Source organism: Acartia tonsa, chromosome 5, assembly GCF_053477335.1.
Source record: "Acartia tonsa isolate MP-2025a chromosome 5, ASM5347733v1, whole genome shotgun sequence".
Classification (NCBI taxonomy): Eukaryota; Metazoa; Arthropoda; class Copepoda; order Calanoida; family Acartiidae; genus Acartia; species Acartia tonsa.
In genome coordinates, this window is record NC_137264.1 from 15,847,547 (window position 1) to 15,870,402 (window position 22,856).

General features: G+C 31.6%; 1 protein-coding gene across 2 annotated transcripts in view; it reads left to right on the forward strand.

The window, feature by feature from the left end:
* LOC145318843 (uncharacterized) overlaps nt 1-22,856 on the forward strand; it is a 38,494-nt gene that overhangs the window by 6,256 nt on the left and 9,382 nt on the right. Inside the window, exons 2-5 of one of the 2 annotated variants that reach the window (XM_080160503.1) lie at nt 18,992-19,084; nt 19,127-19,254; nt 19,906-20,013; nt 20,440-20,507. In XM_080160503.1, coding sequence (XP_080016629.1) covers nt 19,141-19,254; nt 19,906-20,013; nt 20,440-20,507 — 290 coding nt within the window. In that variant the 5' untranslated portion in view covers nt 18,992-19,084; nt 19,127-19,140. Of the gene's footprint in view, nt 1-18,991; nt 19,255-19,905; nt 20,014-20,439; nt 20,508-22,856 lie in introns of both variants that reach the window. The other variant, XM_080160501.1, reaches the window with a different exon arrangement.

A 22,856-nucleotide genomic window follows, 5' to 3' on the forward strand; every position in this document is an offset into this window, starting at 1 on the left:
CAAAAAAAAATTTTCTACGCATCTATATACAAGTATAAAATAACAAGGACAATCTATTTCATAATTATAGCGCAGCTATGATAGGTTATAAACAATAAGTTTAAGTTTATGTATATATTCTTTTTAACTTTGATAATTTATTTAGATTAAAGTTTTAGGCTATGATTATAAAACTTTGGTAAGCATTGCAATTAAAACTTCTGTTTACTTATTAACTTTTACTGACAGACCGTCTTAGAATGGAGTAACAAACATACATACCCTGGTAATAAGAGTTGCTGCGCTATTTAAAAGAAATGTCAAGGTTCCTTCTCATAATTTACTTGACTACACGTTTTGTAACTTTCCTATACAGTTAAAGTAATAAGTAAGTTTCTACAAGAAACTAGCGGCTGAGCCCCTAGCATCCAGGGACCCTGTGATCAATACGCAGAAAGGGGCTAAGAAAATAGCTTAAGCCATGCCAAGATATCTCAAAATAGCCTAAAATCGTCACGGGACCTATGGGAAGCTCACTTAGATCAGAGAACCCAATCAGTTCAGTAGTTATTGAGGTCTTAAGCTTCAGACATAAAAAAAAACTCTTCTACTTTATATATTTATATATATTAAATAAGTAAGTTTAGTTTACAATTACTATTTTAATATTACTTCCACTAGCTGCTGCGCCAATAGCATCTAGTGGCTCTGTATTCAAAGGGGTCAGAAGGGTTCAGAAAATAGCATAAAACAATGCCAAGGCTTGAATGACTTAAATAATAATACTTCTATTATAAACTATGATATTTTAAACTTAAATTCATAAAAAATCGGAAAAGTATAAAAAAACTTTGGCATTTTACTTGCTATCTTTATCCCAGAAGATCATTTAATAAATATTTCAAATTTCTAAAAAGCATTTAAAATGTGTGTATACTTTTTACATCATAATCCAAGTTTCATATACTATAACATATTTGTAGTCTTTAAATTTTAGGCTTATTAAGCATTTTAATTTTGGGTAAGATTATTTTGCTTTTTGAAATTCTTATCAGCACAAATATTGACAAAAAAGGTTTTCGATTGCTAATCAAGTTATTTCCCTTCCAAGCGAGCAACACCCCTCCCCCCCTTATAAATTATGAAATAAATTGAATATAAAAAGTGGGGTGGTAGTTTTTTTCTTTATGTGGGGCTACCCTGTACCTAATATAATCTAACCTAAAGTAAAACACAATGACACGAAAACTCCCCCCCCCCCCCTACTATTCTTTATTTTCAATTCATTTCAAAATAAGGAGGGGGGATCTGTACTCGATTTGGGTAACCGCCACTAATCGCTATATAAAACTTTAATTAACAACTAATCTATTTTTTTTCCTTAAGAACATAAAGTTTAAGAAAATGTTTAAATTGTAAATATTTGTAATTCCGAGGGGCCAAAGATCACCGAACTTTACAGTACATTTTATTTTTAGTTTCATATACTATTTTTCCTAATCTATTCTTCTAATCAAATTATCTGCTTGTCTTAGTATTTTTATGCAAGCCAATTAAAGTAAACACACAAAAAAAAACTTAAAAGCCTTTTATATTGAAGAGTTTTAACAGGTTTTAACTTAAGTTATACTTATGTAATTTGTTTAGGAATCGAACCTGTGTCCTTTAGTCCCAGGACATGAAAACAAATATTTTTATTTGTCTTTTTTGTAGGAAATCTTTGAAAAGTATTGCTATGCACGCTTTGTGTTGCGAACGGGAAAAAAACACAGAAAATTTTCTTTTGTCAAAATAGTTGAGATGATTTCATCACAGTTCTATTCTTAGTACGTTTAATCATGGATGTAAGGGATGATTGCCTAGTAGAAATAAAAGAATTTCCTACGTAAACTTAACCTAATTATTTATTGTAAAAGAAATAACCTATTAAAAGCCATTTAAAAAATACGACGAATCGCCCCATAAGGGTCGTTGCGACGAAGAGACTATATCCAAAATTGTGTATTGATGTATTCTTAGTTTTATATTTTGAATTTGAATTTAAATGGCTCCGAATCTATTTATTTCCGCTGGATTAAAACCGGTTCTGAGCCATACTAAAAACTAACTATTGATGTACATCATGGATCTTAAGGGATAAGACAATGGACGATAAACTGATGCACGTATCCAACGATGATAGACAAAATTACCACCTCTATATATAAATATCATTAGCAGACAAGTTTAGACACCGCAAGTTCAATTCAATTAATCAAAATTTAATAAAAGTACCCAAAATGTTAGCCTACAAATAAGAAAACTTGTTTATAAAACTTTGGGTACCAGTGTAATTCACAGACCAATGTCCCCTCCCTTCTTGATGTTTACAAGCAGGTTGATTTAACAGAAACTAATATATTTTCTGTCAGGCATATAGGCCACAAAACATTTTACCAGGGAGGGAGGGGACATTGGGTTTATTACACAAGTCTCCAAACTTTTATATTAACGATTTCTTATACGTCAGCTCAACAACTTTGGGGACTTTTATTGAATTTTGTGTATAATCTTTGGGGATATACATCAATTTGCCCGCAATTGTCTTATCCCTTTAGATCCCTGCATTTTACCCACTTGCCAAAAAAAATTGTCAAATATCAGATCTTTTCCTTAGTTAACTTTCAATATCACCCAAAAATAATAATTTTTGTAAATGGATACATTTGGCCAAAGACTTTTGTATGATTTTCATTAAATATCTTTATATCAAGCAAAGTTTCTTTCTTAAAATTGAAGTCGGTAGTTTGTCAGCCATGGCTACTTTTTAAAAAAAACCTATAATCGACATAAACTATTTTACAATGTTTCTATGGTTAAAGGGTTTTTAAAGGAATAAAAATAAAAACAATTTCAAGTAGCTGTCTATAGTGACCTAGCAAAATGGGGATAGATGTCATTTCTTTTGGCCTACCTATTCTGTTGACGTCAGGAAATATCCTATACCCCAGCTCTTTTCTATAAGGTTTCTTTTCCTTTTCCCTTTACTATGACGTCAATAGAAAAGGTAGGCCAAAAGCGGTGACATCTATCCCCATTTTCCTAAGGTACTAACACAATTTTTAAAACTAAACACCAATTTTAAAACTACTTTCATTTTGTCTAAATGTTGCTAAATCGTACAAAGACTATTTTCCTTCAAATGCGTTGACGCGCTGTATGATATTTTGAGCTTACGGATATATTTAAAACAGGGCTCGGCAGCCGTTCGTCTGCCAAATGCAAGCCTCATGGTAATATTTTTTTTTTTACAATTTTTAACAATCAGTTGGAATTTTTAACCTGTCAATCCCTTTTTTAAATTTTCAAAGAATCATATACGAACGGGTTCAAATTTGAGTTTTAGTCTGGCTGACTTGCGGCTGCCGAGCCTTGATTTAAATCACATGGCAAAGAAAACAAGGATATTAATGTCAACAAGAAACACAGACAAGACAAGTTTTAATTTTAAAAAAAGTGGATCACTGCCTATTTTTAATTTTAGTTTTTAAAGATAAAGTTTTAAAAAAATTGGAAAGGTTAGTCTTTTCCAGGTTCGGAGTGTTGTATTCTCCCTTAAAATATAAATAAATAAACCTTTCCCAGGACCTATGAGAAGTTTCAATGTAAAGTAGAATCATATCGTTGTAGTGGTCAGCTAGATCCTTTTGACACACACAAGCACAGATAGACATACATAGACATTCTGTTACTTTTATGTTAGGATTGTACTTAACATTTCCTTATAGGATTACAGTAAAAGTAAATCTATGTCGTAAAAATTCTCACGAAATGGTTTTAAATATTTAGTTTAAAACAAATCCTTTCTTCTACTGAAAACAATGAATGGTAAAGGGTTGTCTATGTTTTTCGTATGCTACTTAAGAACTCTAAAAACTGCCGGATCTAAAGGGAAGAGAGATAGGATTATAAAAGGTTAATTTGTAGTTTTGTAGTAGAGTAAAAAGAGGCCATTGGGTTGTTTAAGGCTATTTTTAGAGAGTTAATAAAACCTGGTTTTTAGAAGTATTTATTATCAAAACAAGGATGACAACTTCCATAAAAGCGAAGCTCTGAAACTGTAGGACAAACGGCCATTAACACTTATATAGTGTCTGAACTGAATAATCAGAATAAAAATACATAAGAGTCGAAGCAAAATTGTAAACAAATTGGATGAAATACTGCTTGATACAGGATAATGTTTATGGACATACTTACATTTTTATGACTTTATTATAGAGTTGCTTCGCTTATAAGATAATACTTTGTTATCCCAGGAATCAGTATTCCAAAAATCAGACCAATCGTATAATTTTATCACATAAAAATTTGACGTTAAAAAAGTTGAAAATCAACATGTTTAAAATGGACGTACGGACATTCTGGTAACGATTATAAAGTTGTAACGCTTTCTAAATCGTACCTAACTACTGCAGGAATCACCATGCAAAGTTTGAAATCGATAGGACAATTTAACATGCCAAAATTAACGAATAAAAGCTAACTATCTCGGAAGGACGGACGGACCCTAATTATAGAAAAGCCTCGCTTTTAAAAAGAGTAGTTTTTTGGCTATTACTATGAGTAAAGTATTAGGGGCTAGTTCAAAGCCACTAATGTATTTAAATACGAAATTGTTAAAGGGTGGGTTACACAAAACTATCTCTTATTGATACTATTAAATTCTTTACATTTCTAACTGTCTGACTGTTCTTCAGTTTACTGTCTGTAAGTGTGTGTGTGTGTGTGTGAGTTTGAGTGTGTGTGTATGAGTGTGTGAGTGTGTGTACCCAAATATTTCCCTTTTGTATCTCAAATTCGATTAGGAATTCTACTTTGAAATTTTTCAAATAGAATATTTCTGCTTTTATCCCTCACCACAAAGGGTTTGTCAAGGTTCTAGAAACAGTTTCATCTATCAGATTATGCTCAGTTCAAATCAAGTTTTAAAGTTATTTTTTTTTAAATCTTAATGTTTTAATAACTACTGGACTGATTGAGTTCTCCTTTTTTTAAGAAGTTTCATATACGTCCTGTTCTGGTTTTAGGCTATTTTATTTTTAAGATTTTAGCCTTTGGATGATTTTAGGCTATTTTTCTCACTCCTTATAATACAGAGCCTTTAGATGCTAGGGACGTAACCGCTAGTTATATTCATATTAGAAGTAGCAATTCTTACTTGCAAATATTTTTTAATTTAGAAAAAATAAAGAGTAAAAGCAATATTTATGGATATTGCCAATTATAAAGAATTTCTTGGATACCTTTTTTATTTGTTATTTTTAAACATACTCTCAATGAATAGGTTATATAAAGTTATATAAATATACTGTTATACTTATTAAAAATCAAAAACTTTTACTCTTAAAAATCATTCTTTATATTTTTTATTTTTTATCTATTTCAAGATACTCTACAAGTTTTATACATTTCTGAAATTTTATGTATTTTTCTTAATGCCAAACCTTTTGTATTTTCTTGGACCAATTTACCTCTTTTATTCCTGTTTTAGAAATTCTGAGTTTTCCATTTGCTCTGATTTGTGTGCTCTACCTAGATAATTATATATTACTCAAATTATTATTTGAGTTTTTATTAATTTCAGGGATTAGACAATGAAAGGTTGTAGAATATAGATGGATTTAACATTCATTGTTAGCATTTGTTGACCCTCACAAAATCCAAAAAAATTACAGAATTATCGTTACATTGTTGTTAGTTTAACTTTAGAATAGCATTTAATACAAATCACGCTGTTAAAAAGAAAGAATCTTTATTAGTTTTAAGTATAATTTCAAAAGGGTGTGCAAAAAAATGCGGACATTTTAAAATTAAAATTGCGCGGCTTGTGTTAATAGTAGAAAAATGTTACACATTTGAATTTTAAAAATGTATGCACGTCTTTTTGCAAAAATTATCGTCTAATATTTACTAATAAGTCAGTTTTAAGTTAGTTGGGACATTTTAACATGTAACTCCCTAACTATACGTAGCACAGGAATCGTTCTTATATTTCCAAAAAATAGAGTTCCTAACTATTCTAACGCTATGTGTATTATTTTTCTACTAATAACACAAGCCGCGCAATTTCAATTTTAAAAATGTCCGCATTTTTTTTGCACATCCTTTAGATATCGGTTTATTTTTGAATTCGAGTTTATCTCAAAGGAGATTATTTATTAAGAAAGGTAAAATCATATCTTGAAGTGTAACTAAAATTAATAAATAAACTATAACTTATAAAGCCTTTACGGAATTTGAACAATAAAAAATATAAAAAAAAACTTTTTTTTGTATAATTAAAACTTCCCTAAAAAGCACAATCAATCTAACTTAAAATTATTTTAAATGTAACAAAATAAAACTTTGTTGTATCTTATTACATTATTCTAAATTTAACCCTAGAGGCACTTCAATTTGATCTTTAAGATGAGTTATCAGGGGCATGCACAGAGTTTTTATTATGGCTAAAAAAATTTCTCAAAGTTGTAGTTAAGTTTCACACTCACCCAAAATAGTTAAAAACCTTCTCAGGATCTATGAAAAGCTAAAATATCAAATAAAACAATTGTTCAGCGGTCAGCAAGATCCTTTGGTACAAATAGACAGATACAAATCCTGTTAATTTTATATAAGACTAGCGGCTACGACCATAAGGCCACCAGAAAGTAGGGAGCAATTTGACCACTTCCTCCATATTTAATTTTTTTTAAAGAAAAATTAAGAATAAACATCCTATTACTTTTTCTACCTATAAGGATGAGATTTTAACAAAATTTTTCTGGGGGATGATAATTCATTCATCAAAAATATTTTTCTGGAGGGGGGGGGGATTTCTCCAATATAATCCATAATTTTGTACGCCTCTACCTCCTGTCTGGAGTGCTTCATACCCAGGAGATTTCACCATATTTCCTTCACATGAAAACAACATATTTTTTCCTGATGTTTTTCCAGTCAGCTAAAAACTATTTTTGCATCAATTTTTACAACGTAGAATAGGATTAGTTCAATTAATTACTGTGATTTAAATTAATCAAAAAAAACTGTATAATATTTATTCAACTATAATACTTTAAGTTAAGTTTTCTTTATACAATAAAATTAGTGGCTAAATGAGAAGATAATTCTAAATTTTCTCTAGTTTTGTTTAGTTGTCGCTTTTACTTTTTCTTTCTAAAGGCCCAATCTCTGAGAAGTCCCTAGCTTTGCAGGGCTCTAACCCTGTGGGGCTAAACAGTACCCAATTTAACCTAAACTAACTTCCCCTAAGGTAATAAAAAATCAATCGAATAAGTAACCCCACTTATTATCAATTTCTTTCAAAACAAGGAGGTAGAGTTTTCTTTGCTCGACAATGCACTTTAGTGAAATCATCAAAGAACAATATGTAGAAAAATAATGTTTCTAATTTATTGGACCAACCCTAAGCTTGTTTTGAATATTTTTTGTGCTATGAATAGATTTGTTATTTATGGAAAATGCAAGAGATTCAAAATTTAACATTTTATTTTTAGCCAAGCTGAATTAGATATCAAAGGAGAAAGAAAACTTTATTTTGAATTTTACTCAAAGCGTTTGCTTTATACATCTAGGTTTTGTCCATCAGGGTTGCTAGTAATGTCAATTTATGCTTGTTCTTTAGATATAAAAACCAACAGATGAGTCCTGTTACAATAAGGCATAACTTTGTAGTCAGAATCAGAAATTATTGTCAAGATTTTGTTTTCAATATTTTTTTTTAAAGCGTTGCTATCATACCTTTTTTATTATTTTTGTTTGTTCGTTTGATTGTTTTGTTAAGATTTGTTATTTTAGATAATGTCATCCTTGTTTTATATTAGTTTGAGAGCTTAGATTCTAATTTAGTAATTTATTTACATTAATATTTAGTTTGAAATATGAATATTTAATAAGTTTATATTAATTTACACTTTCATATTATGAAACAAGAACAATTTTATGCAAAATTTATGGGCACATTAACTTTACAGAACGTTTTTGGCATGTATTCTATCTAAATCAATGTTTTGCAATCCTGTAATATAAAGTAGCAAGATTTTTGCCTGATGCTTAATTTTTAATAACTACTGCGCTGATTAAGAATTTCTTTTTAGGGAGGCTTCACATAGGTCACGGGATTGATTTAGGCTATTTAATGTTTATATTTAAGCCTTTAGGTGTTTTAGGCTTTTTTTCCTGCCCCTTTGAATGCAGAATCCTGCATAAAACAGCTAGTAATATAAACAGAAAATTCTATAATAAAATAAAATATCGGCATAGGACGTACGGAGGGATAAAGAACATGCTTATTAATCCGAAGAATCTTATAAATAAAGTTTAAATCTAGCTCTAATAGAAGCTGAATAAATCGAGAAAGTGGGAAATAAATTAAACTGACCAATAAATATATAAAGTTCTAAAGGTTATTGTAGTGTAAAATAAATACTTTGTTATTAAGAGCCGAACAAACAGACAAACCGGTGGGTAACAATTATACCATAGCTTCGCTACCTAAAATCTTAAGCAAACGTACAGAAAGTCTTTTCATAGTAAAATTCTTTTGTAAACAAAGCTTTTCTATAATTTTAGTGGGGCCATTTGCACGTTAGTCTGTCCGTAAAGAACAGCTGTTAATTTACGCATGTTAGAGTTTTCCTGTGATTTTAAACTTTCAAACGTAAGTGTAACAACTCTCTAATCGTAATCATGTAGTCCGTTTATTCATTTAAAAAGTGTTGAAAGTTTGTTTGTATGTCTTATTTTTTGCACTTCACGTTTATGAATTGTGTCCTCCTTGTTGGTATGCAAATACAATATATACTCAGTTGTAAAATCAGTTTCAGGATTAACAAATTAACTCTTAAGTGCATAAATACTGTTTAAAAATAACAGGACTGACTTTAACTGCTGTCCATTTTAAATAAAAACAATTTATATTATGAACAAGGTCCTTGTTTGCCAAAAAAGCGTAGCTTTTTTTTAATTTCTTAAAAGCTTTAAAGAATAGATTTTTTGTATTTTTGGAGACATACTCCCCTTTTTCAAAGAGGTGGAATAACAATTTAATTTAACGCGGCAATAGCGAAAAAAAGGCCTATAGACCCACTTCCTATTTTCGTACTCTAGATACCTTGATTCCTCTCTTTTATTATTTTCTCTATGAAAAATAAAAGAATATTAATGACCAAAACTTAAATATACTTAATTTCATAGTTACAGAGTTATTAGCTAGCATGTGGAAATTGCAAATTTATTTATGAAAATTAACAAGTTTTCTAAAATATTTTCAAGGATTATTTTAAAAATTGCAAACCACTTTAAATAGGTAGCCGCCATTATAGAGCTGCAAGCTGCGACTCTTGTGAAGAGATTGCTTAAGGCGACTCCATTAAAAATAGATTGGCAGCTTTTTTAATGAATTTAATGTTGCTGTTTGCAAAATAACAGCTGAATTTTTTCGAGTAATAATAGGAATCATTCAAAATTTGTGCGATACTTTTTTGTCTGCTTTTCAAATTTCGTTAAAAAAACATTTTCTAAGAAATGCTTACCCAGCATATAATATGAAATTTGAACTTTTATGAGTATATGAATCTTTCTGCTTGATAAATTGCCAGTTTTTTTGCATTTTGCAGGATGGCCTTCAACAATCTCAGAAATATGCTTCATACATTCATGCAAAGCAAAACAGAAAAATAGGCATGTCACTCAGTAAATTTTAAAATATGTTTAAAATTATATTTTAGTATGTTAACCATAATATGATTATAGCGGTTTTTTTTATCACTTAGTTGGTATCATTCTGAAAGTACATTGCATGAAAAAAGATAAAAAGCGATAGATATTTCTATTTTGAGTGTAAACTCTACAGAGATATAATAACAGGGAAAAGATGAAAGGGGAGATTAGTGTACATACTTTCCATCCCGGCTTTATTAATAGGACAGGACAGCCTGAATGAATTAAATGCCTATGGGGACCTAACTTCTTAAAATAAAGAATTTTTCAAACAAAGATTAATATTTTCAACAAATGTGTATGTGGTTTATTGGATTAAGCATACTTCATAATAAGCCTAACTTTCGCAAACTTTATTTTTTGGTTCTAGGTAAATCTGTGAAATGCATCGCAGAAAAAATGTTTCTTATTTTTCCCTATATACCATAAGGAAAATTTTAGCTTAGGGATGAAAAATCATATTTTGTTTTAAACACAGTTTTAAGAAGAGGAGGGTTAACTCGAATAAATAGTTGAGCATGAGATGTTAAGTAAAAGGAAAAAAATTGTTCATAAGTTTTTTTAAAAATAACAAAATTAATAAAGTACTGAAATAACGTTTCATTAATAATGCACAAAAGTTTATAACAAATTTAGTAAACGACAGTTGCTTTTTAAAAAAATTCTTCAACTTTTACAATATTGAATGTCTGAAAATTTTAAAATGAATATCATATAAGTCTTTTGACATTAATCAGAATGCAAACATTTCCGATGAATGAGTAAACGGAAATCAGATATTTAAATGTTTCTTTCTAAAAACTTATTGTAAAATCAGGATGATTTAAATGAATAAAATTATAAGTTCATAAAACTTAAAGCCTTATTTTCTCGGAAATCTTCATTTATAAAACTAATTTAGCCGGCTACCCAGTCAAAATTGGATGTAAAAAAAAACTAATGAAACTAATATTCTTCTAATAAACTTGTTCTACTTTGTATAATTACTAGCGGCTACGCCCCTTGAAGCATATAGGGGCACTGGTAGGAGGGAGAAAAGTCGACCTCATCCCATTTTAAATTTGAGTTTCAATAGAGTTAAAAAATATTTTTTTGGGGGGAGGGGGTGAAGACACCCTCTCCAAAAATAATTTAAAACCTTCCCATGACCTATAAGAAGATTCACTGTAAAGGAGAACAATATTGGTTAAGCGGTTAGCGAGATCCTTTGCGACAGACAAAAAAACGCTTACTACTTAATATAATAGGATAAATTAAAAATGAACTAATTCTTTCCGCGTTCAAACCATATTAAGTAAAAAGCTATACTTTAAATTACTCTTTTTAAATAGTTTTCTCTGATTGAATATTAAATCTGCGCCAACGTAACTGGCATATTTGAATCTCTATTAAGATTTGAAAGGCTTTGATAAGATATCTATATAAGAGAAATCTAAGCCATGTAAATTGTAGAACCCGCTTTACAAGTTTTTAATAAGTAAGAAAACCCAGGGATCTAAAGGGATAAGACAATGGCTGATAAATTGTTGTACATCCCCAATGATGATACACAAAATTAACTCTGTGGATTTCAATTAATGGTTGAAACGTTTGGACACTCAACTTATTGAACCAACCAATAAAAACTTAATAAAAGTCCATAGAATTTTAAGCCAACAAATAAGAAAACGTTATCATAAAACATTGGGGACTAGTGTGTTAAACAGCCCAATGTCCCCTCCCTTACTGAAAAAAAACCTCATAAGTTATGTAAATATTATGGAAGTAAATAGCTTTCTTTTTATTACAATTCATATTCTCGGTTACAGGGATAGAACTATGGCGATAAATTAACCTCTCAACCCCTCCCCATTCTCCAGCTCTAACGAGCAATGTTCTTCCTAAAGAAGATTGATAATAGTGGGTTAATAAAAGGGTTGAAAATAAGTTCCATGATCCCCTCCCGCCCTGATTTCAATTATTTTAATTTAGCCTCTACTCTAGTTTAGTTGGAATATATTTTTGGGGCAAAAATATCAACAAAATTAAAATTGAGTAAGTTACTTTAGAACTATAGTATAAGTTGCATAGATACTAACTGTATCTTCCTTGTTTATTGACGCCAGTTCACTATATGATTAGTCTATTTAAGGTAATATCATATCCAGTGATTTATTGATGATATCGCATCCTGTGGATATGATTGTTATTGTTACTGTAGAAGTGGTTTGTAATATGAGGATAAAATTTTTAGTAAATTGAAAAGGATTTGTGTAAAAAAAAACTGGTTAAACCAAGTAACCTAATCCTGATTAACTTGTATTCTTAAGTTTTAGAATATAAAGCAGAGGTCGTTACCCTGCCCCCCCCCCCCTCCCTTCCCCCTTTTTTTGCAGACTTGCCTAGTCGATCACAAACACCCCCTCACCCTAATTATGAAAAAAGGGAGAATAAATTTTTATGCCTGACCTGCGGGGCTTATACATGCTATGCCCAAACCCAGCGGGGCTACTTGTACCCTGTAAAACCTAAGCTAACGCACTAGAAAAGCGACTGCGGTCGTTAAGCCTTGATGCAAAGATTTATATTTTGTACTTATAAATTTAAGAAAAAGATAAAGTTTACTATTTGTTATTACAAAGTCTTCAAGGACGGGAATAACAAACTAATCCTCAACACTTTCATCCCCCTAATATTTACCAGTTTCCAATCCTTATAATAAAGTAACAGGATTTCTGTGTCTGTCTGTCTCTTTGTACCGACAGATCTCGCTAACCGCTAAACCGATATGGTTCTCCTTCACAGGGTAGCTTTTCATAGGTCCTGGGTAGGTTTATAACTATTTTGAGGGAGGGTACCACCACATTGCCACGAGAAACTTTTTAAAGTTAAGAATTAAAACTATAATTGAAAAAAGGGGCGATCGACCCCCCCCCCCCCCCCAAATTCCCCTCCAGGAACATATTTATTAATCATTGTCCTATCCCTGTCTGCTTTATAAATCCTGCAGGACTCCTCCCCTCCAGGAATATATTTATTAATCATTGTCCTATCCCTGTCTGCTATATAAATTCTGCAGGACTCCTCTCCTCCAGGAATATATTTATTAATCATTGTCCTATTCCTGTCTGCTTTATAAATCCTGCAGTACTTCTCTCCTCCAGGAATATATTTATTAATTATTGTCCTATCCCTGTCTGCTTTATAAATCCTGCTGTACTTCTCTCCTCCAGGAATATATTTATTAATTATTGTCCTATCCCTGTCTGCTTTATAAATCCTGCAGTACTCCTCTCCTCCAGGAATATATTTATTAATCATTGTCCTATTCCTGTCTGCTTTATAAATCCTGCAGTACTCCTCCCCTCCAGGAATATATTTATTAATCATTGTCCTATCTCTGTCTGCTGTATAAATCCTACAGGACTCCTTTCCTCCAGGAACATATTGAAATTTACAACCTGTAAAATTTGTGAGTGTAAGTTTACACTTTATTTCAACAAGGACAGTTATGTCAATTGAGAGCGCAGCCAAAACAAAATAACAAATTATAAAATTATATGCAACAGGTTAGGATATCGAAATTATAGGCCTCGCAGGGTTAGGACCACCAGCAAGTGTTAATCATAGGAAAAAACTACATCCCCCCCTTTATTTTCTATTTATTTTTAACAATGCAATTTGTTAATTCCTAAGTAGTTACTTTAACGTATAGAAAAAAACTTTATTATACAGTAGATTTGCCACTAAAAACTTTATATTTGAGTGTTAAAGTAGAACTTGTTAAATATCATATTTAAACTCTATTTAACTTGTAGAATTATATTCAACAAATGGAATAAGGCTACGCCCCTTGAGATAACAAGAGGGTGGGTTTTTCCCTTGATCTCATTCGAATCAAAATTCAAAAGTTTTTAGATTACTCCATAACATATTACAATGTATATTTATTTGCCTCAAAGGCTTTAGAGTACATACTTTGTAAAACTAAATGTTACATAATTTTTTTTCCAGCAGACTGATGCAAGATTGATGTATATTTGTTTGTGTTGTGGAAGTGTGTAAAAATACACTCAAATTGTTTATTTATAAACATTTCTTGGTTTCTCTCAACTTTAGCTGTCGGCAGCTACTGCTTATGTGCTATAATTTTCGCCCACAGTTTCATAGCTTATTATCCTTTATTATTTAAAAGTCTAAACTAAATTTTCTTATAAATATATTCAAAAATTACTTAAATACATGATGTATGCTTTAATATGTACATACTTACATTTTAAGACTTGATTATGAAGATGCTTCGAAAATAACATTATACCTAATAATTCTAGGAATCTATGTTGTAAAAATCAAGTAAATAGGATGATTACATCACATATACTAAACAAAAAATCATCATTTCATCTGTCGGAAAATGGCTATAGGTTGCTACACTTTCAAAATTGAACCAAACTGGTACATAAATCATTATTTCAAGTTTGAAATTAGTCAGTCAATTCTAACATGCCCAGATTAACGAAAAAGAGTTATCAATTACGGACGAAGGATCGTTTTACCTATAATTGGTGTGGAAGTGATGTCACACCACAACTGCATCAATCATTGGAAACTTTTGCTGTGGAAAGGATAAAAGACTTATGGGATAGTTATATGGGATTTAGTTAGAGGGGGGGGGGGATTGAATACCAATAGAGTTATTAGAGTAACAGATCTAACAGTAGATGTATATACAGACAACTACCTCCCTTCCTTTTTCAAAGACCTCTTTCGTCTGCTTCTAAATTATTTTCTGCTATTTGGCTGTTTTAATATAAGCGACACCAATGGTTGATTTTCAATGACCCACTATTATTTACTCTAATGCCATTGGCAAATGTCCGTCCGTCCGTATGTAAGAAACGAATTTGGGGGAACATGAATTTCTTATTTCATATTCAAGATATACAATATATAAATAATGTTGTCATCCTTGATTTTTACTCAATTATTTTCTTGCTTAATTAGTGTTTTATCAGAAACAAGATGACAACATCCATAAAAGCGAAGCTCTGAAACGTTAGGACAGGCAAACATAAGTACTTGTAGAGTGTCAAAACTGAAAAAGCAGAATATAAATGTATAAGTCTGAACAAAATTTTAAGTCAATTTGTGCAAAAGTGTTTAAATACAGGATATTGTTGAAGGGCATACTTACATTTTTAGGATTTGATCATAGAGATGCTTTGCTTATAACATTGTACCTTGTTGTAATAGGAATAAGTATTGCAAAAATCAGATCAACCCTTATTATAGAAAAGCTACGCTTTTAATAAAAATAATTTACTTTCAAGGAAAAAATAGTAAAGAATCAGTTGCATAAGTGTTCTTATCAAGATAATGTCAAAATAAATTAATTGTGTATAAAATGCCCTAATTAAAAAGTATTTTTTTTGTGTAAATAATAAAATATAAGTAAAGGAGAATTTTAGTTGTGTCAAAGCTATTAGTCAATTAGTGTATCCGTATGAATATAAGAAAATAGTTATTTCTTTTATTGTATTATAAACGGCTTTCCGCAGTTTCTATCCACCGGATTCGAATGAATACGAGAAAAGTTATGTATTTATTTGGCTGCTTTCAGAGATAGACTGCATTATTTGTTAAGGTTCGATTAACTTATGAGCATCTACTTTAAATATAACTAGCGGCTACGTTCCCCAAAATAGCTATAAACCTTACAAGGACCTATGAGAAGCTACACTGTAAACGAGATCCTTCGGTACAGACAGACATCCTATTAATGTATGAAAAGGATTTACTTACTACTTTCAAACAAATTTTTCTGTATTTTAGATAACAGTTTACTGTTCTTTTTTTTATCCTGTGTGTGTGTGTAGCCATAGTTTCTTAGTGTTTGGACCTAAGTAGTCTTTTTTATCCTAACTTCCAATGCTGCGCTACTTATTAATACAATTATCCTTGTTATTGTGCTCAATTTTATTCAATGTTAAGAAAGTAACTTTTAAAAATATATTAACAAATATTTGTTGAATACAAAATTTGTATTTTATTCCAAACAAATATATCTTAAATATTTTTGATTATTTAAAAGATCACTCTAAAAATTTCTAGTTAATTTATAGGTAGAAAAACCAAAAATCAGATCAATAGGATAATTTTGTCAGCAATAATTTGTTGTCTAAAAAGTTAAAAATCACAATCGTACCTTATTGTTATAGGAATCATCATGCAAAGTTAGAAATCGATATGACAATTCTAATATGCCTAAATTATCGATAAGAGCTATCCGTTTCGGACGGACGTACTGACAAGCCCTAATTATTATGGAAAAGCTTCGCTTTCAAAGAAAATAATAATATCTTAAACCTTTGTTATCATCAAAAATTGAGTTAAAAATTAACCTAGGAAATTTGGAAGGGGTGTACAATCTCTTATTTTCGTCCGGGGAGTGTTTATAACCTCCAGCTCTCATGCATCGTTATACAATTTACAAAATTTAGAATAAATAGTGTCTTTTTAAACAAACTATTTATTTGTATTTGTCAATTATAGATTTACATTTAAATTTAATCAAGTAAATAAATAAATACAATAGAAAATATATTAAAAGTTATGCATTAATTTTTATTTAATACAAAGGTCCTATTATTTTTTTCTTCAAATTTTTTCTTTTAAAACTCTAAATTGAAAATGAGAGAGGGGGTTGACTTTTCCCTCTCCAACCTTAAGTGCATATAAAGGAGTTGCGATAGTTCAGAAAATAAAGTAAAAACAAAAAACTTTTATGTTCTGTTAAAAAAAACACTAGTTAGAGGTTAGCTGCGCTACTTAGAATATTGAACTTTAAATGTTAGGTTATATGAGTGTTAAAGAATAATACCCTTATAATTTGAGGATCCCTACCTCACATATGTATATTGTATAAGGGATAAGGCAATTGACGATAATTGACATACATACAGCTAGTAAACAAGATTACCCCTTCTGTAGATTAATGTTTGATTGGAATGATTGGACAATACCTTTTGGGAATAACCCATTAAAATCTAAGAAAATAACTAAAGTTTTTGGGCCAACGAATAAGATAACGCGATTTTAAAACTTAGGGTACCAGTGTAAATTACACACCAATGACCCCTCCCTCCCTGCATATGATAGGCATATTTATCTAAATATTCAAAGCTTGAAAAGATTTGCCTGTCTACTTAAAAACTGCTTTTCAAAATCCTCCCAAGAAAACATCATGATTAATGAATTAAAACAATTTATGGAATTTAAGATTCCTTATATGAACATTAAGTTTGTCTATTTGTCTGTACTGAAGAAAGTTCTCACTAACCACAGAACCAATATGGTTCTCATTTTAAATGTAGCTTCGCATTGTTATAAAGAGAAGTAGCCTCTAGAAAACAAAATCCCCCCTTCCACCATTTTTAGCAACCCAACATTATTGAGCAATATTAAAACCTTTATTGTACATACTTACACACACAGGCGTGCATAGAGTTTTGCCAGGAGGTGCGTGACCCCCCCCCCCCTTATGGCTGTTACAGGGGGTTGTATCAAGCAGGTGTACACCCTTGTACAGGGAGGTGAAGATAAGTGTTGCAGAGTTTATCCACCCCCTTGTGCACGCCTCTGCGCATACCTGATTGAAAACATATTATCCACCCCCTTGTGCACGCCTCTGCTTGCACATACCTGATTATCCACCCCCTTGTGCACGCCTCTGCTTGCACATACCTGATTATCCACCCCCTTGTGCACGCCTCTGCTTGCACATACCTGATTATCCACCCCCTTGTGCACGCCTCTGCTTGCACATACCTGATTATCCACCCCCTTGTGCACGCCTCTGCTTGCACATACCTGATTATCCACCCCCTTGTGCACGCCTCTGCTTGCACATACCTGATTATCCACCCCATTGTGCACGCCTCTGCTTGCACATACCTGATTGAAAACATATTGTTTTCACATGATCCAGGAATCTTAAGGGATAAGACAATAAATTGATATACATTCCCAATGATAAACAAGATAACCCCTTCTGTAAATTAGATTAGGTATTGTTTTGCACGTTTGGACACGACTAGGTTTGTATTCAATAAAAGTACCCAAAAGTTTAAAAGGTTATAAAACTCTGGAAACTAGTGCAATGAATGTCCCCTCTTTCCCTGATGTAAACAAACTTCAAACACTTTTATCAGCTCTGAACTTTTTTATATCTATGTAAATTTTAGGAGGCACTGAAAGTAATGTTTATTCAGCTAAAAGGTGTATCTTGACAAGATAGCTGTTTTTATATGCCTAGTATATTTTGGTACATTTTTTGTGCGATTCAAAGTTTAAATATTTGCAAATGATTGAAATCATGTGATTTTGTTAAAACAATATACATACAACACCCGCTGTGTTTAGCATTTACTCGTCATATAACGCACTTTTAACATCTTTTAAACTTAGAAAGGGGGGGGGAGGACATTGGACTGTAAATAACACTGGTACCCAAAGTTTTGGTATAGTCCCTTTCGTGGCAACACCTCTTAATGGGCGCTTCGTCAAACAATAGCTTTTAAATAGTTAAACTCGTAACTGAATCCATTCAACCAACTTTTGCTTGAACTTGCTTGAACATCTGCTGTGTGTTTGATGTCCGAAGGAATTAGGTTCCAACCATCCACTACTCGCTTACAGAAAAAAATCCTTCTAACCTCTAGATTACACCTAGATTTAACTAGTTTTAGAGGTTCGGCTCGAGTTCTAGTTAGATTATTTTCTCTGTTTTGAACAAACTTCAGACCACATTCTACATTTCAAATTTTATTGACAATTTTGTGAACTTGGACCATGTCAAACAATTTCGGCGCTGCTGACGGGTCCAAAGATTAAGCTCTATCAATCTGTCTTCATAGGTTCTTGATGTTAGACCTGAGATCATACCAATAGCTTTCTTTTGCACATTTTCCAGACTTTGTATGTCAAGAATAGACCACGTGGACCACACAGAGCTAGAAAACTCTAAATGTGGCCTTATAAACTGTTTGTATAGCCTCAGAAAAACTACTTTATCTCTAAAGGGAAAACAGCGAGTTATTTGGCCCAAACCTGAATATGTTGAGAAGGTTTAAGGTTTGAGTGAACACAGACTCCAATACATCAATTTATCGTTTTTGTCTTATCCCGTAAGATTTCTGTTTAAACTACAATGCCGTAGTTGAATGAGCAAACAAATATTTGATTTTTATGAATTAATGAATCTATATTTCAGGTGAATTGAAGAACCAAATTAAACATTAAAGACCAAGACATGATCTAAAAAGTTATAAAAAGTTAACTTTCTAGTGAAACAAAAGTGAAATATTTTTTACAAAATCTTTTGGAGTTCAAATTGCCGCGTAAAGCGTACACTTTGTGAAAATGTCGTCTTCTGACCTGCGTGACAAACTTGATGGGTTGGAGACCTCCATCAAAATGGCTGCCACCTACCCAGAACCTCTTTCAAGACACAACAGAATGCTTTCACAATTATCAGTAAGTAAATTTGGGTCCTCAACCTCCCAAGATGAAATCTACCCCCCCCCCCCCTCCACAAGAAAAAAAAGAATACCCTCAATTTTTTTAAATTTTCTTTCAAAAACTGAAAATAAAAGTAAAAGATCGACTCCCCAATTCCCTATCCTTAAGGTGTCCCTAAAGACTTAGGAGTGTAACCGCTATTTTATATAATCCGATAAGTGCTCAGTAAGCCATTGAATTACCTTGTTTTACTTTGTTTGTTTTTTAAAAGCAAGCTTTTCTATAGTTAGGATAGGTACGTAAGTCCGTCTGGAACGGTTAGCTTTTTTAAAGTTATTTTAAAACATGTTAGAATTGTCCTATCGATTTCAATTTTTGCATGATGATTCATATAATAATTAGGTATGTGTTAGGAAGTGTAGCAACTCTATAATCGTTAACACAAAGTCCGTACGTCCATTTAAATCATGCTGATTTTTAACTTTTTAAACAACAAATTTTTGTATGATATAATAATCCCAATAATCTGATTTTTGGAGTACTGATCCCTATTACAACAAGGCACAATGTTAAGGGAATCTCTATAATCAGGTCCAAAAAAATTAAAAATGTTGTGAAACAGTATCCTGTATTAAAGCAGTTTTGTAACAGTCATCCTTGTTTTAGAGCAATGTGATAGAGTGTAACCCTCACATGTACAAGAGACAGGTGAAGAAGAAGATGGATAGAAAGGGGAGGTTCAGAACACAACCTGTTACATTCACGGAAATAAAGGTATAGTTTAATACATTAATAACTCTAGATGGTTAATTACACTCAATAATCCATCAAACCTGAAAATGGAATTCTAACCGATTATATAGTTTTTTGTTTATATTTAGTCACAAATGAGCCAAATAAGGGGTCAATTGCAGAAATCTAAATGAATAAGACAGTGGCTGATGAATTGATGTACATTTCAATGGTGATGCACAAAATTACCCCTTCTGTAGATTACAATTAGTGGTTGAAACGTTTAGACACTCAACTCAATGAACCAACCATTCAAAATTCAATAAAGGTCCCCAAAGTTGTTAAGCCAATTTATAATTAAAGGGTAATATAAAACTTTTGAGACCAGCCCTATTTCCCCTGGGTCACTTAAGAATGGGGTAGGTAGTTATCTGGAGAAAACATCTATTTACATAAATCTATATTTAGGAGGTAGATGAAGAAAAAGGAGAAGATCCTCTAATTCTTGGAGACTTTTCTGATGGAGAAAAATCAAGGTAATGACGTTTGGTAATTTCTCTCACAGAGAATTGCTGAGCTTAGAACCCCTCAACCCCCCCCCCCCTTATTTTGAAATAAATTTTAAAGAGGAGACTGTAAATTTTTTTCATTTCTTTAGGATAGGTTAAATTAGGTTTATCGTGTATTGGGTAGCCCCAGAAGGTTAGGGCTTTGCAGATATAGGGCAACCCCCCCAGATCCCCCCTCCACCCATGTTTAAAATTTTTTAATAAAAGGGGTATCTCTGTGCCTCTATTTCTGATTCTATCAAGTTAGATTTCAGATGAACAAGGAGACTGGCTTTGAGAATTCTTTGTCAAAATTCTAGAATGATAAATTAATAAGCTTCCCCAATGATAATAAATAAAATTACTCTTCTGTAGATTTAAACTATTTGTTTAAAAGTTTGGTTATACTCAGGGAGTAAGGGAGGGGACAATGGATCGAATATTCAATTTTTAGGAGTCTCAGACTTTGGGTACTGGCTTAAAGGGAATGTGCAAAAATTTAGCAGTTTCTGACTGAGTTTGGGTACTAGCGCATGAAATGCCGTTACTCACTGTGTTAGTTTTGAATATTGCAGACAGATATATTTGTTATGTGATGGCTGGATTAAAAAAAAAAATTCTTCAAAAATTATCATTTCATAGATAAAAACTTTATTGTGGTATTTATGTAATAAACAATCTAAGAACCCCTACATTTATAGTGGCATTTAGACTTTAGGAATTTGGGATAACAAGTTTCAGGGAGATTTTTCTAGTAATTAATTACAGAACGGTTACGCCAGTCTGATGTACAATTAATCTAATTGTCAAATGAATGCTTTTTTTCTTATTTTATAGTTTTCTAAATTCATTAACACCCCCTTTACAATTTGCTTAAAATTTTCCGGATAAATCTGGATTTTATGGCCTTTCAAGGAAACTCTTAAATTGAATTAATTGCCCATTGTCCCCTCCCTTACTCCCTGGGTTATACTAGTTTTGAAAAAACAAATTAGAATTCAAAGCACCCAAAGTTTTGAAGCCAACAAATAATATAACGTGTTTTAAAATTTTAGGAACTTTGGTTAATTTACAGTGTAATGTACCCTCCATTCCTGATTTTTCTGTTTTCTTTATTATAACCATGGATGCAGGGTTTGAACAATGGAGGACTAATTAACCTTACACAAACACAGAAAACTTCAGAGATCCAAAGAGATTAGACAATGACCGATTGATTAATGTACATTCCCAATAATGATACACAAAAAAAATTTCCCTTCTGCAAATTGTAATTAGTGGTTTTCTTAATAAACCAACCAATCATATTCAATTAAAGTCCCCAAAGTTGTTGAAGTTGACTGATAAGAACACGTTATTAAAAAACTTTGGGGATTAGTATAATAAACAACCCAATGTCCCCTACATCCGTGGTAAACTTGAGTGAAATGAAATGTTGTAAATTAATTTTTAATCGTCAATTTTATCTTATCCCTAAAAAAAATCAAAAATCATTTATAAAAACTTAAAAATCAACTTTTTGTGTAAAATTAAGAAAAAAAACTTGAGATTGTGTCATTTGCATCAATTTTATTTGTTCTCATTTTTTGTCAACTTTTGTGACAAGCGCGCAGATAAAATCTGTTTGTTTAAGATTAAATCTTGATAAAGGGGTAAGGTTACACTCAAGGTTATAGTAAAACAAGGATGACAACATCCATAAAATCAGATGGAATGACAAACGAACAATAACTCTTGTCGAGTGTCAGACCTCAATAAGCAGAACATTAACTTATTAAAAAAGGATAATTATATCATACAAAAAGTTGTTGCCAAAAAAGATAAATAACCAAGCTTTAAATGGACTTTCTGGGAGAGATTATAGATTTGCTTTTTAAAAGTTTTAAATTGATAATACAATTATAACAAGAAACAATTAACCGAAAAGGATGGACCTACCCAAATTATAGAAAAGCTTCGTTTTTAACAAGGGTAAGTATGCCCATAGTTAGCGCCGTGAAAACGTAAAAAAACTAAAAGTACAAGGGAAACTTTGTCAGTTGACAGGGTAATGTCTCCTTCCTTTAAGTGCTTATCAAGTGCTGAAACCCTGCTTCCTTTATTTTGAAATGAATTGCAAAAAATGGGGGGCTATTTGTCTTCTGTGGCTAATCCCTGTTCCCAATATAACCTAACCTAACCTAAAGTAATAAACAAACAAAGGAAAAACTATGGGGCTTCTATGCCTGACTAGGCACTTTCAGAGAATAGCTGTGTCTATAAGCAGGCACAGCTACTTTGAATAATGCCGAATTAATATTTTATATTAATCCAGGGAAGGAGGGGACATTGGGCTGT